Here is a 13,230-nt window from a genome sequence, read left to right as displayed (position 1 = left end):
ATGGATATTTAAATAAGTGTTGTAGATTGGGTACACTTCATCTCATACTTTCTAAAAATTTTATAGATTGATTAGTAATATTCATTTAAAAAATGAAAAGTCACTATATGGCACATACTATTAAGAATCAAAACTTTCCCCCTTTTCCAATCTCTCATTTTCACTCACGATTATTATAAACCTACCACAGGAAAGAAAACTACAACTTATTTTGTGTTCTAGAAATTTTCTACTAATCTAGACAAGTCACAGTTTCTTCCAGTGCCCACTATCTAGAAGTATTAAATAGGATGTGCAAAACTTATTAACAGGGCAGAGGGATGCAAGCTCTTGTATGGCATTTTAAATGTGAATAGCAAAAGGGACACACACACACACTCTAATGCCACACACACACACACACACACAATACACTCTAATGCCTGTGTCCATAAGGGCTCCATGCAGCATACACTCTAATGCCACACACACACACACACACACAATACACTCTAATGCCTGTGTCCATAAGGGCTCCATGCAGCATACACTCTAATGCCACACACACACACACACACACACAATACACTCTAATGCCTGTGTTCATAAGGGCTCCATGCAGCATACACTCTAATGCAACACACACACACACACACACTACACTCTAATGCCACACACACACACACACACAATACACTCTAATGCCTGTGTCCATAAGGGCTCCATGCAGCATACACTCTAATGCCACACACACACACACACACAATACACTCTAATGCCTGTGTCCATAAGGGCTCCACGCAGCATACACTCTAATGTAACACACACACACTACACTCTAATGCCACACACACACACACACACACAATACACTCTAATGCCTGTGTCCATAAGGGCTCCATGCAGCATACACTCTAATGCCACACACACACACACACACACACAATACACTCTAATGCCTGTGTCCATAAGGGCTCCATGCAGCATACACTCTAATGCCACACACACACACACACACACACAATACACTCTAATGCCTGTGTCCATAAGGGCTCCATGCAGCATACACTCTAATGCCACACACACACACAATACACTCTAATGCCTGTGTCCATAAGGGCTCCATGCAGCATACACTCTAATGCCACACACACAATACACTCTAATGCCTGTGTTCATAAGGGCTCCATGCAGCATACACTCTAATGCCACACACACACACACACACAATACACTCTAATGCCTGTGTCCATAAGGGCTCCACGTAGCATACACTCTAATGACACACACACACACACACACACAATACACTCTAATGCCTGTGTCCATAAGGGCTCCATGCAGCGTACACTCTAATGCCACACACACACACACACAATACACTCTAATGCCTGTGTCCCTAAGGGCTCCATGCAGCATACACTCTAATTCCACACACACACACACACATACACACACACACACAATACACTCTAATGCCTGTGTCCATAAGGGCTCCAGGCAGCAGTAACTTTACTTTCTACTAAAGTTGAACTGCTCACTCATCTTACAAAATGAATCTTGAAAAAGAAAGAAATGCCTAAAAATACATATTCAATATTCCAGATGTCTTGAAAGGGAAAAATAATTAGAACACATTGTCAAGGTTTTATGGAATATTTCTTGGCATCTAGAAAAGTAAGGAAAAAGAAAAATTTACAAGGCAAAGTAAAATTGTGACATAAACAGAATAACTCTCATGAGTTAAAAACATAATTAGATGAAACCTACTTGTAGACCAACTAGTTTAATGTGTTTTGTACTCTTGCCTAAAATAATATATCAAAGGGTAAAAATTCTTTCAAAATACACTGTACTTAGGGTATTCTGTGTTCTAATACTAAAAATATAATTCTAATGGCCTAGTACCTAAATTGTCAGCCACTCTATTTAAAATGTCATTTGAGAGTTGCCACTTTTTATACTCTAAAATTATATATAGAAACTGAACCCACCTGGGCAAGGTCTCTAGGCACATCATTTAGCAAGGTGCTTGCACATTAAGAGGCCCTAGAAGAAACTTCAACCTCTTCCTGAGCGCAATTCCCCATGACATTAACTCTATGAGCCTTTAGTGGGCTTCCATGAACACGGACAGTGAACTGCAGTAGAGCATGTTGGGTAAGGGCCCTGGGTGCCAAAGACTTAGGCTTCAACCCCAGAACTACTTCTTTCTACGAGTGAGACCTTAGGGACATTATTTTCTCTCTCTAAAATGGAGAAAATGGTATTAACCGTGACAGGGTTTTTAAGAAAAAGAAAATGATGCCTATAAAATGACAGCAGAGTCTGGGACACAGTGTTTAATACATGATAATTATTGTTTTTAAGTTAATCGAACATTAAATGGAGTATATTTTCAAAAGTGACTTTTTTTTGTAAAAATAAAAAGAATTCATTCAGTGGGCTTCTATAGAATAACTAGATGTTAGCCATTTGTTGCTCCTAGTTTAAAAGCACTAATTTCTCTACAGAAACACTCATAAGAAATTGTTTCAATGTTAGCATTTTCTCAAATTAGTACTGAAAAAACACAGACTCCTTAGACCAATAATTACACTTACATATGACATAATTTTCTGAATAATACATAAAGATTAAGAGCTGAACATTTAGTCGAGAAAAATAAATGCAAGAACATAACTTGTTCTTCCATTACTACTTAGAAATTAATTTTTTAAGAAAAATAGGTTATAGATTTGGGGGATGATTTTTTTTTCAAAAGACCAAAGATAAAATAAAACCAGCTGACAATAAATGTGAAAAAATATACAACTAATTACTATGATGAAAACCACAGCAATATTTCATAATAACCATAATTCTAAACTGGAGAATGGTTTTAAGACTTGATAAAGCAATGCTTTAACACTCTGCTACAGGAGATTTGGGGATTAAAGTTGATCCGTTTTAGCTCCTACTCAAGGGGGGTCACTTGGGGAAATTCTATAAGTAGGCTGATGCCTGGGCCTCCAGGATGCCCATACAGCAGGTCCCCTGAGCACTAGCATTTGGGGAGACTTGCAGGGTGCCACAAACAGAACAGAGTAGAGAGTTGCAGGCCATGAATGATCCACGAAACACAACGCATTCTTGTGTTTTTAAAATCTACTATTAAAACTTCATCCCTTTTTCTTTCTCTCTAGTGCTTTTTTCATCAGTCATGTGAATCACTAAAACCAAAATTACAAAGAGTGTACTAATTTCCTGTCTGGAAAGAGATGTTTAATAACTTATATGAAAATCTGCTAAAATTATCTGTAGGAAAAATATAAAAATAATTCACATTATAACGTTAGACATTTTTTTGCTCTTGGATCCTAATTCTATACAGTTTTAGTTATGTAGTTTGCATAATTTGACCTCGATCCACTACGGGTATTTGGAAAATACTTAGAGGAAACTATTCAATCTGAGAAGTTGATAGTCTGCTCTCCTGGTGAGAATCAAGATGCTGAGAGCTGGAAGAGGTTTTAAAGCTCACTGATCAATTTCTCTGCCTTGATTCCTTATTCCCTCCCACCTCCCATTTTCAAGTGGAGGTTTGTTAACTTGGGCCAGTCACAAAGCTGGGGACAAAATCCAGAGGCCTGGCCTCCCATTCCAATCCCCTTTCCAGAACCTTACACAATCCACAAAGGTTCTGTTCAAACCATTAATAAAACTTCATCTGAAGAATGAGAAGGACACTTAAAAGTCTATAATCCCTGTTCTGTTCTTTTAATTCCCAGAAGAAGGGAATGACTATCAAAGTAAGTGATTATATTCAAGGCACTGATGGTTCTCAAGGTAAAATAGTAAACTACTGAAAATCACTCTAAAAAAGATACGGAAATATGCATTATTTCCTGTAAATTTCTTAAGAAGCCTATGAAGTAAATACTATTATTTCCATTTTACAGAGAAAGCAAATAAAGCACCTAAGGTCATACCCTCAGAAAGACGTAGTTCTGGGGTTGAAGCCTAAATCTATCCTTCCCAGGGCCCTTACCCACCATAAACAGAGATAAATTTTAAAGGGTTCAGAACAGGGGCTCCCAACCAAGTCGCTGTGCCAGCCCTTTGGGGCATGTGGAAATGTGTGTCACAAGGATGGGGGTGCTCCTGGCATTTGGCATCCGGGGCCCAGGGATGTTAAACATCCTGCATTGTGCTGAACAGTCTCTCACAACAAAAAAAAAGGGTCACCACCAAATGCCAATAGCATCCCCTTTGGGAAGCACTGGTTTAGATGAATAAAAGACTAACATACTATAACAGGGAGATGGGGGCACCCTCAAGTGACATCCTCCAATAACCTCTCCTCTGATGTTGCACTGCGTAGTTCACTTGGGTCTGGCATGGAAAAGAAATGGATGCTCTGCCTAAAGTTACTTAGTATTTCCAAGTTTTCTCCAGGTATGAAAACATCTGAGAAGCTTATTGGGACCAAACATAAATAAAATGCATAACTGCTTCATATGGTTTTACATTCAAATTTGACCAAGAATTGGAAGAGACACGTTTTGTAATTTTCCACGCATTCAGAATCACATGTATGAGAAATGTTCTTTTAAGGAAAACCTACTTATATCTGAAAGAAAACATCATAACTGAAATCTATGCTGTAAATATGTAATTGACTTGCTTTGCGGCTTAGATACGGGAGAGACTGGACTAGACTGGCATTTCTCAATCTGAGGTCTCAGAAGCCCCAAGAGTCCAAAACAAATACGTTTTGAAGATCTGTACTTTTCTATGAAAATGAAAGTTTGTGTTTTCACACTGATGACAATTAAAACCAAAAAAAGGCAAAAGAAGTAAACTTTAAATGACTGGGATGACCACCTTATAACCAGGTACTGTCCTGCAATTTTAGTGGTCAGGTTTATAATTGTGTTTACAGTCACACTGTAGCCCAGTGGTTCTGGGATAAGGAGAAAATAAAAGAGGTAAATTTAATACGCAAATGTGCTTTTAAACCAAGTAAAAACCAAAAGCTGGTATGCTGTGCCTGGGAATAAAAGTTTCCTGATTCTTCACACAGAGACCCAGTGGGAGAAGTGGACGATGCATCACAGGGCAGCCGTAGCAAAGGCGAACTGACCTCACCAGACCCTTCACTGGGCAGTCAGGGCCACGTTCACTTTGCAAGGGTGATTTAGTGAACGCTGTCAATTTGCATTTGGCAGGAGTTTTACCATTTTATTCATAATTAACTTATAAATTTATTTTGGTATTACAGTTGCATAAATGCTGTAAGTATGATTAAATTATACCTACTCTTAAGAATTCCACATTTAACTAACATTAAAATAAAAGAAAGCCCACGCTAAGTACGGTAGGTATCTGGAACCTCTGGCTGTGCCCTCATCGCTTTCTTTTGGGAATTCCCCCTCCCCCAATGACATATCACACTATGGGTTACCTGTCCCAAAAAAGTAGTGCGACAACCCTATTCTTCCGGACACAATGACTGCTACAGAGCAGACACATGACCCAAACAAGGCCAGAGTACTTTTGAGAGGACTGATATGGATAAGAAGGTACTTCTCTAACATTAGAAGTTTAAGACCCACATAAACCTGCCAAAAAGAAACTTTTCCAGCACATGAAGAAAGCATGCAGGAGAATAAAACCAACACAGCATAGGGTCAAAACATGGATGGACGGATAGGTGGATGCATGGATGGATGAAGGAAGGAAGGAAGAATGAATGGATGGAAAAATGGATGGATGGACTGAAGGAAGGACTGATAGATTAGCTAGATACAGAGACAGACAGACAGAATCTTGACAAGATTATTCGATCAGCTGAATTTCACAGCCAAACCAATCCCCAGGTACTTCAATTATGTGAGTCAATTTTGTATGAGTTCAAGTTGGGTTTCTGTCACTTGTGACCAAAAGCTTTCTAACTAATATACTGGAGATCCATAAGAATGTCTTTAAAGGAGAACGTTACTTAAGTTTGAGAAACACTGGATTACATGATCCCCTCTAACTTTAAAGCTCAAAGATCCTGTGTGTGTATTAATTATTTTATCAGCTTCAAAGTTTTGGATCTTTTCTCTTCTTATAACCTCAGCACAGGTATTCAACAGAAAGTAGACCTCATTATTCTTATTTTTTTATAGTTATCACTAGGGATATGATATCAGATGGGGATCTTTTCTCTCCCAAGTTTAGATGTAATAAAATTATTCAGAGAAGATAATTTGCAAAAAATTAATCTTACTTTACAATTCAGACTCCAGGGAAAAATCTCAAAGAATACAGAAGCTAACAATGGCACAGAAGACTCTAAAAAGCATGTTCACTACAAACTACAAACCAGAAAGGGGAGGGGAAAAAAAAATAATATATATATATATAAAGGCTTTTTAAAAGCTTTTTAGAATACTTATCAAAACGATTCTTTGTGTGTGTGTGTGTGTGAGGAAGATCAGCCCTGAGCTAACATCCGATGCCAATTCTCCTCTTTTTTGCCAAGGAAGATTGGCCCTGGGCTAACATCCATGCCCACCTTCCTCTACTTTATATGGGGCGCAGCCACAGTATGGCTTGACAAGCAGTGGGTCGGTGCGCGTCCGGGATCCGAACCTTCGAACCCTGGGCCAACGCGGTGGAGCGAGCGCACTTAACCGCTATACCACCAAGTGGCCCCTCAAAATGATTCTTATGAACTTAACACTCAGGTTGCTTTACCTGCCTTAAACATTTGGTTGGCAACATGTATAAATTCCTACCAATTAGAGAAAATGAATAAAGCACTTACATTGTGGAAAATATATATATAATTTAAAATAAAATGAGAATACTGAGTCAGTAAATAAGATTACAGAGTTAAATATCAAACAAATGACTCATGCGGAAAGACTTTCTTCAATTTTTATTCCTAGGTATGCAGTTCACAGGCACTCTTTACTGAGAACCTGACATAACAGATATCTCCAAGGCCACATCAATCAGCTGTAACACTGATCAACTGAATTTCCATCTGTCCAGCTAAACTAATTTGATAGGAAGTCCTGCAAAGTCGGTAGCTAGTCTGCATCCTAAATTCAGTAATTAGTCATCTTTCAACCCTCCACTATCAATCAACTCAGTGATTTATTTAATTGCTCTGCAGTCTTTACTAAAGCCTTTTATCCTAGGAAGAGGTTTTTATCCTTCAGTCAGCTCTGAGAACAAAGAACAAATCTAACTCCATACAACAGTTACAGGTTTAATAAATTATTAGGTTGAAAAATGTTTGGGGGATAAACTAATAAATACTGAGCACTTCTGATTATTAGCCTTTTCAATTATGAAACAAATCTTTCTCAAGCATTACTAAAAGGCACTAGGAAGTTCAAGCAAAGTTCTAAGTGCATTTGTGTTTTCAAATTCAGAGGAAGAGGAGCATCTTAGTAAGACACGTTCTCTGCCATCAGATGAAGGGTGAAGACACAAACTTGACCCAGACAACTTGAAAGCAGTCTCCAATATTTTAAAAGAAATTATGTCAGAGACCAGAGTCCAATCATCTATTTAGTTGGAGTTATTTACAAAGGAAATTTTGTTACACAGCATAATCAAAATGCTAAAAATTGCTCATCTTTAGGTGCTGAAGACATGACCTTGTGAAAATATTGGTGATTTCTACAGATCTTCCGATCACAAACTGAAACAAAAAAAGCTACCGAATTGTACTACAAGCCTATTTAAGTTTGTGTTACAATAAGCAAACAGAGATATCCATCTATGTTTGCGACTGCATTAATTCTACCACATTTTTAGGAATCATGATCTTGTATTGCAAGATCTGAATGGATCTGTATTTGAAACCTTGAGAACATTAGAGAAAGAAGGGCAATGAGAAACATCATTTTAGGGGCTCCTACAGATTCTTCTAGAGGGGAAGAATTCCATCCACACGAATACTTTTAGGGCACTAAAGGCTGCTTACAGCTGGCTATATGGACCCTGGTTATAAACAATAGAAGCAAAAAAGGCCAATATTGCACCAGCAGAAAAATATTATAAATAATATCAAAGTCAGACTGAGTCAATACCCACAGTTTTATCTTCAACACTAGTGACTGCTTAACATAATATGCTTAACAAACCATTTGTCTGAAAATTGTGAAAAGTTTATGTTCCTATATAATTATAGAAATAATTTTTAAAAGCATATAGCAATATTTATTTTATATCCATCATCTGATTTTAATATAAATATCTTGCAAATAAAAGTGTTGCAACTTTTAGAGATGAGAAAAAAATTACCAAGGAAAAAAAACAAAGAAAGAATCCCAAACACAGGACCTGCAACCTCAACTAATTCAGCACAGCCCTGCAGCGTCAAATAAAAAGTCTATCCTAGAAGACTACACGGGAGTGTAAAACTCCCGGACTTTGATCCAAGCGGTCATAAAAACCTGTCCTCACTTAATATCTCCTATTTCCAGTATATGCCAAATATTCTTAAGCTTTTGCCTAGTACAAAACAAAGCAATAAAAAGTCAATCATGTTCCCCCACCATACTAAATGACCTAAAATATCACCCACAGCCACAGAGCTGATTAGTAACTAATGAAAGGTAACATGATTTTAATATGCTGTCAAGAAGAACAACAGTGGTTAAGTGGCATTAGCAGGGAAGGCTGCATTTGTGAACGCACGAGCATTAAGAGCCCTTAATTAACACTGTATCTCGGGCCTGCAGGACTGCAAAGTTGTCTCCGACAGTGAGGGTGGGAGTTTTCCATAAGTTGTGGTTACTAGTCTCAAATTCATTTTTATGCCAGTAGATTATGTTATGACTTGTTCAACTGACTCTCTCAAATTCACATAAACAGGCTGTGATTACTAAACACCATCTATTCTAGGCTCCAAACTATACCTTTTAATGAGGTGCTTAGCTCTATATTTGAAGATAGTTACAGGAAACAATGTAATATAGCAGCATAACTGTGTTCAAGGTCAACCAAAATTCACAGGTGTTTACATGAGAATTTAGGAATGCCAGAACCTTCATTCTGTTCAGTGACTACTATTGAGTGCAGATCATTCAGTCTGGGGAGAGGATCGAGAATGCATGAATGTTGAATCACAACAATTAAATCAAATAATGTAGAAACAGTTCCATCAACACGCCTGTTTACAGGCACAGATGGCCAATCTAAGTGAATCCAAATTTATTTCAAATCTTAAAACATGCCAAATGCCTCTACAGAACTTGCATCATTTCATCGGTTTCCTGCATCACATACAGTATTCATTTACACTTACTAAGTGTAACAAAAGGGAAAAAAGCAAAGCAATATGAGCTTCTAGTTAAAAAAAAAATCAGCTGTAAAGTTAAAATGTCTACAATAAGTTTGTATCACAACCATGTGAAGGGCTTTAGCCCTTCCGCACTTTTATCATCAACTAACGTCCAGACTCTCGTTCTTAAGTCTCCAGTAAATGCCACCGAACGTAAGCCCAAACTGGAATGTTGTTTCCTGAAGAACCTCAGGGTACACACAAACTCTCAGATTGTCTTCTCTGCAGTGACAACCTTCAGTACTTTATAACTCCTAAAATTGAAGGCCTGTACTACTCTTAAATATTTTACACTTTCGCTTTCCAACTTATAGGCCACATAAACTTTTAGGAACACATATGCACACACACACATATATCATAGAAAGTGTTCAGCCTGTTGTCAACATCAACTATAACATAAAGACCCTAACTGAAAAAAGTACACAGGGTCTCAGATGATCCAGATTTTACACTGGATTTTGAGAACTAGAATTTTAATCCTATGCTACTTGGGAGAAAAAGTAATGTGAAAAAAAATGTAACTTAACTCTCCATTTGTATTCCAATAAAATGTTACTTTCAATATTTTGGCAGCAAGGGTACTACTTATCTATGACTAGTTAAAAACTACCACCAAACAATCCCAAGTTTATGTCTTTAAAGGGAGAGGGGAGAAAAAAGGAAAGGACATTTATGCTGATATATAAAACAACTTTTTTCTTTCAACTTAATAATCTGCCTAAAGAACACCTCCAGAGAACAGCCACACACACTTAAAAACTCAGCCCAATTCTCTGCCCACTCCCCGTTCTGTGCGCTAGAATTCACCGAGGGCAGAGGTGGAAGTGTATGGGGGTGAAAGAAAGTGGGGACAGATGGCCTCGGGGTACCAGGTGACATCTGAACACTGTCGCCCCCAGGAATCAGTAATTCCAGACCTAGATGGCCTTAGCGCCTCGCCCCAAACTCGCAGAAAAGTGGCCTTTGAAAAGAAACCACTTCCCTTTCAGGGTTCATCCTCTGGTCGCTCCAGACCTAGGATTTTGAAGGAACAAGGCGAAATCGGGGAAGAGGATTTAAAAAGGAGAGCGGAGTAATTACACAGAAGAGATAAGATTTGTCCCGAAGCGGTGGCCTCTGTCCAAAAACCCCGAAAGTGATCAAATCGACACCAACTCGTTAGGAGAAACAGGGTTAAAAAGAGCCCCATCTAAGATCCCAAAGTAACACATCCGCAAGACAGTAAAGGAAGACAGAAATATCACAGACTCCATATTCAATGAAACAGCGCCCCACCGGTGTGACCCGAGCCACTACCCCGCACCCGGCCCCCGCCGCGCCCGCGGGGAAAGTGGGACGGGGGGATGCTGAAGGAAATACCTTGTTTTGTCTCCAAAGGGCAACATAGCAAACGTGGGAAGTTCGAGGTGCCGATCAAGCGGCCCCGGCGGCCCCTGGACTCTAGGAGGCGCCGAGGGGCAACGACGTGCCCAGGTGAGGCCGGTGACTCAAGCCAGGTCCCCTACCGCCCGCGCCGCCGCCCGCCGCCGCCCGCTCGCCCCGCGCTGCGCCGCCCCCTGGCGGGGAGCGCCCGGCAGAGCCGAGGCCGCGCGCCGGCGGGTGGGAGCCCCGGCCGGCTCCTCCACCATCACCGCCCCGCGCGCGTCTCCCGGGCGGCCGAGGCGGCCAGCGCTGGCTGCCCGACGGCCGCTGCCCCGAGCCGGCGGCGGCGAGGCTCGGGACCCTTCTCCGAAGGTGTGCGTCCTCGAGTCAGCGCGCAGTAGCCTTGCCCGCGCTCCGGCTTCGCACCGACGACTGGGGCTTCGGGGGACCCGCCTGCCACGCACTCTCCGCTCCACCGTCCTCGGCCCCCGGCCTCAGGCTCAGTTCCTCCCCACCTCCCGGCGAGCGTTTCCCACGCGCGCCCCGATTGCCCGCTGCGCCGCTGCCTCCCAGGGGACGGGCTCCCTCCTCCCCGCCCTCCGCCGTGGCCGCCCCGGCGCTTGGCTCTCGACCAGGAAGGGCCGGCCTCTGGGGTCACCTGGGGCCGCGCGGGACCCGCCAGCCGCCGGGGTCCGCTCCCCGCCGCGCCTCCCCCGCGCCCTTTGTGTGCGCGCCGCGATCCCCTCCGCCCAGCCCTTTCGGCGGCGCCGCCTTGGGCGCAAGAGCGAGTGGAAGGAGGCGTGCGGGACAATCGGGGGACTGGAAGGGGGCAAAAGGCACTCACTCTGGGAGGGTTCCGGCATGTTGCTGCCTCTGGGCTTCCTTGTGGTCTCGCCCCTTCCCCGGCTTCCCCGCCCCGCCAGGGCCGGGGCGAGGGGGACGGAGGAGGAGCGGAGCCACTGGGACCGAGTTGGAAATGGTGCTTCCGGAGCTGCAGGGAAGGGGCTCAAAAACTGTTTTGGTTTCGCTAAGGAGATTTAGGGGAACCAGGAGGCTAGAGAAGGGCTGGAGGAAGGCCCGGGAGCACGGCTGTTATGAAAATAATCTTGCTCCCAGGGAATACCAAGGCGGTCAGGGATCGGGGGGTCGGCACGTACATTTTTGTATTAGAACTTTGTGAGCAAGTTGGATCGAATCCTAAGCTTGGGTTTTTCGACTGTACTCGCCTTAAAGTCGAGGTCCCTATACCGTAACAGGACCAGGGACCTACTTCAAAAGCGAAGGGCCTGGGAACGAGGTTGTTGAATGGTGAACGAAAGGGAAAATGCAAAAGGGGAGAGAGATCAGCCCCAGGTCACGCTCCGCGCCCCGGCCGGGTCTTCCGTGGGTCCTCTTCTTACCTGGTGGCTTTCCTAACAAAGTAAGAGAAGGTAAAGTCCCAGTGATCGTCCAGCCAGGATTCCACTGAGTCCTGGTCCCGCTGCTGCGGCGGCGGCGCAGAGCCGAGGCCGGCCCGCTCCATGATGGGCGCAGCGCGTCTCTGCGGCTGGCTGGCGCTGGTTTTCCACCCCAGCTGGGGTCCCTCCCTCGGAGCAGCAGGCTTCTGCCTCGAGACCCTCCCCCTTCGTCTTGCTCCAGTCCGGCCAGCTTTCGGGGAAGCCGCTCGGGCACCGGGCCAGCCCCCTGCCCCGCCCCGCCTCTCCCAGTCCTCACGGCTCCCAGGTGTGGCGGGTGGGGTCCGGCGCAGCAGCCCGGCGCCCTCCCTGGGGTCCGGCCGAGACTGGCTCTCGCAGTCTCTCGAGTCCCCCGATTCCGAGGCGGCTGCGGCGGCGACTGGCAAGCTCTCCGGAAGCCAAGTGGCCACGGCTAGCAGGAGGCCATGCGGCCGCTGGGGTGCGCTGTGTGCCAAGGCGGCTCCGGGGAGCGCGCAAAGGTGACTGTGGTGTGTTCTCAGTGTCCCACTCTGGGAAAGGGAAGGTCGCGATGCGGAGACCCATCCCAAGCCCAGAAGGCGGGAGCTAGGGGAAGTTTCGCCCCAAAGTGAGAGGTGGTGCTAGCTTGGGCGCTTTTCCTCGGGCCTGGGAGAACAATGACTGTCCCGCCTCGCTTTCCTCCAGCCTGGCGCTCCGGTCTGCGAGGAGTGGGGACCGACCTCCCTCGGAGCCCAGCCAGCGCGGTGGCTCAAAGCGCCCAGCCACCGACCGCGTCCGAGGAAGGACAGTTGGGCGTGTGCCACCAAGACGGATTCGCGAGTCTGGGTGGGTAACTTCCAATAAAGCCATTCCCGTGCTAATGTTAATAAGAACAACAATAATAATCATTATAAATTAAGTGCCTTTGCATCAAACACCCCCTTTTCGTGACTGGAAAAAGATTTTCTGGAAAAAGAAAAAGGTAAATTGAAATAATCAGAGATGGTTTGTGAATGAAGTCGGAAAACAAGGGCACCTCTGTCCAATTAGGGTAACCTGAGAGCACTGGTGCTACCCCCTGTACAGAGCAGAACAGGCAGTTAGCCCAATTTAAATTAATTCGTCATTTATATTTAACTGGAA

At 43.7% G+C, this 13,230-nt stretch overlaps 1 protein-coding gene across 3 annotated transcripts in view; it reads right to left on the bottom strand.

Annotated features, from left to right (window-relative positions):
- The window catches only part of PDE5A (phosphodiesterase 5A), a 132,438-nt gene extending 119,936 nt beyond the window's left edge, over positions 1–12,502 (bottom strand). Inside the window, exon 1 of one of the 3 annotated variants that reach the window (XM_004426537.3) lies at positions 12,076–12,502. In XM_004426537.3, coding sequence (XP_004426594.1) covers positions 12,076–12,197 — 122 coding nt within the window. In that variant the 5' untranslated portion in view covers positions 12,198–12,502. Of the gene's footprint in view, positions 1–10,672; positions 10,800–11,519; positions 11,730–12,075 lie in introns of those variants that run through there. The other 2 variants (XM_014784550.2, XM_004426538.3) reach the window with 2 other exon arrangements.
- Between the last annotated feature and the right edge of the window lie 728 nt (positions 12,503–13,230).

Source organism: Ceratotherium simum, chromosome 12 (assembly GCF_057802395.1).
Source record: "Ceratotherium simum simum isolate JZ-2026a chromosome 12, ASM5780239v1, whole genome shotgun sequence".
Classification (NCBI taxonomy): Eukaryota; Metazoa; Chordata; class Mammalia; order Perissodactyla; family Rhinocerotidae; genus Ceratotherium; species Ceratotherium simum.
This window is presented reverse-complemented; position numbering and strand designations above follow the sequence as displayed.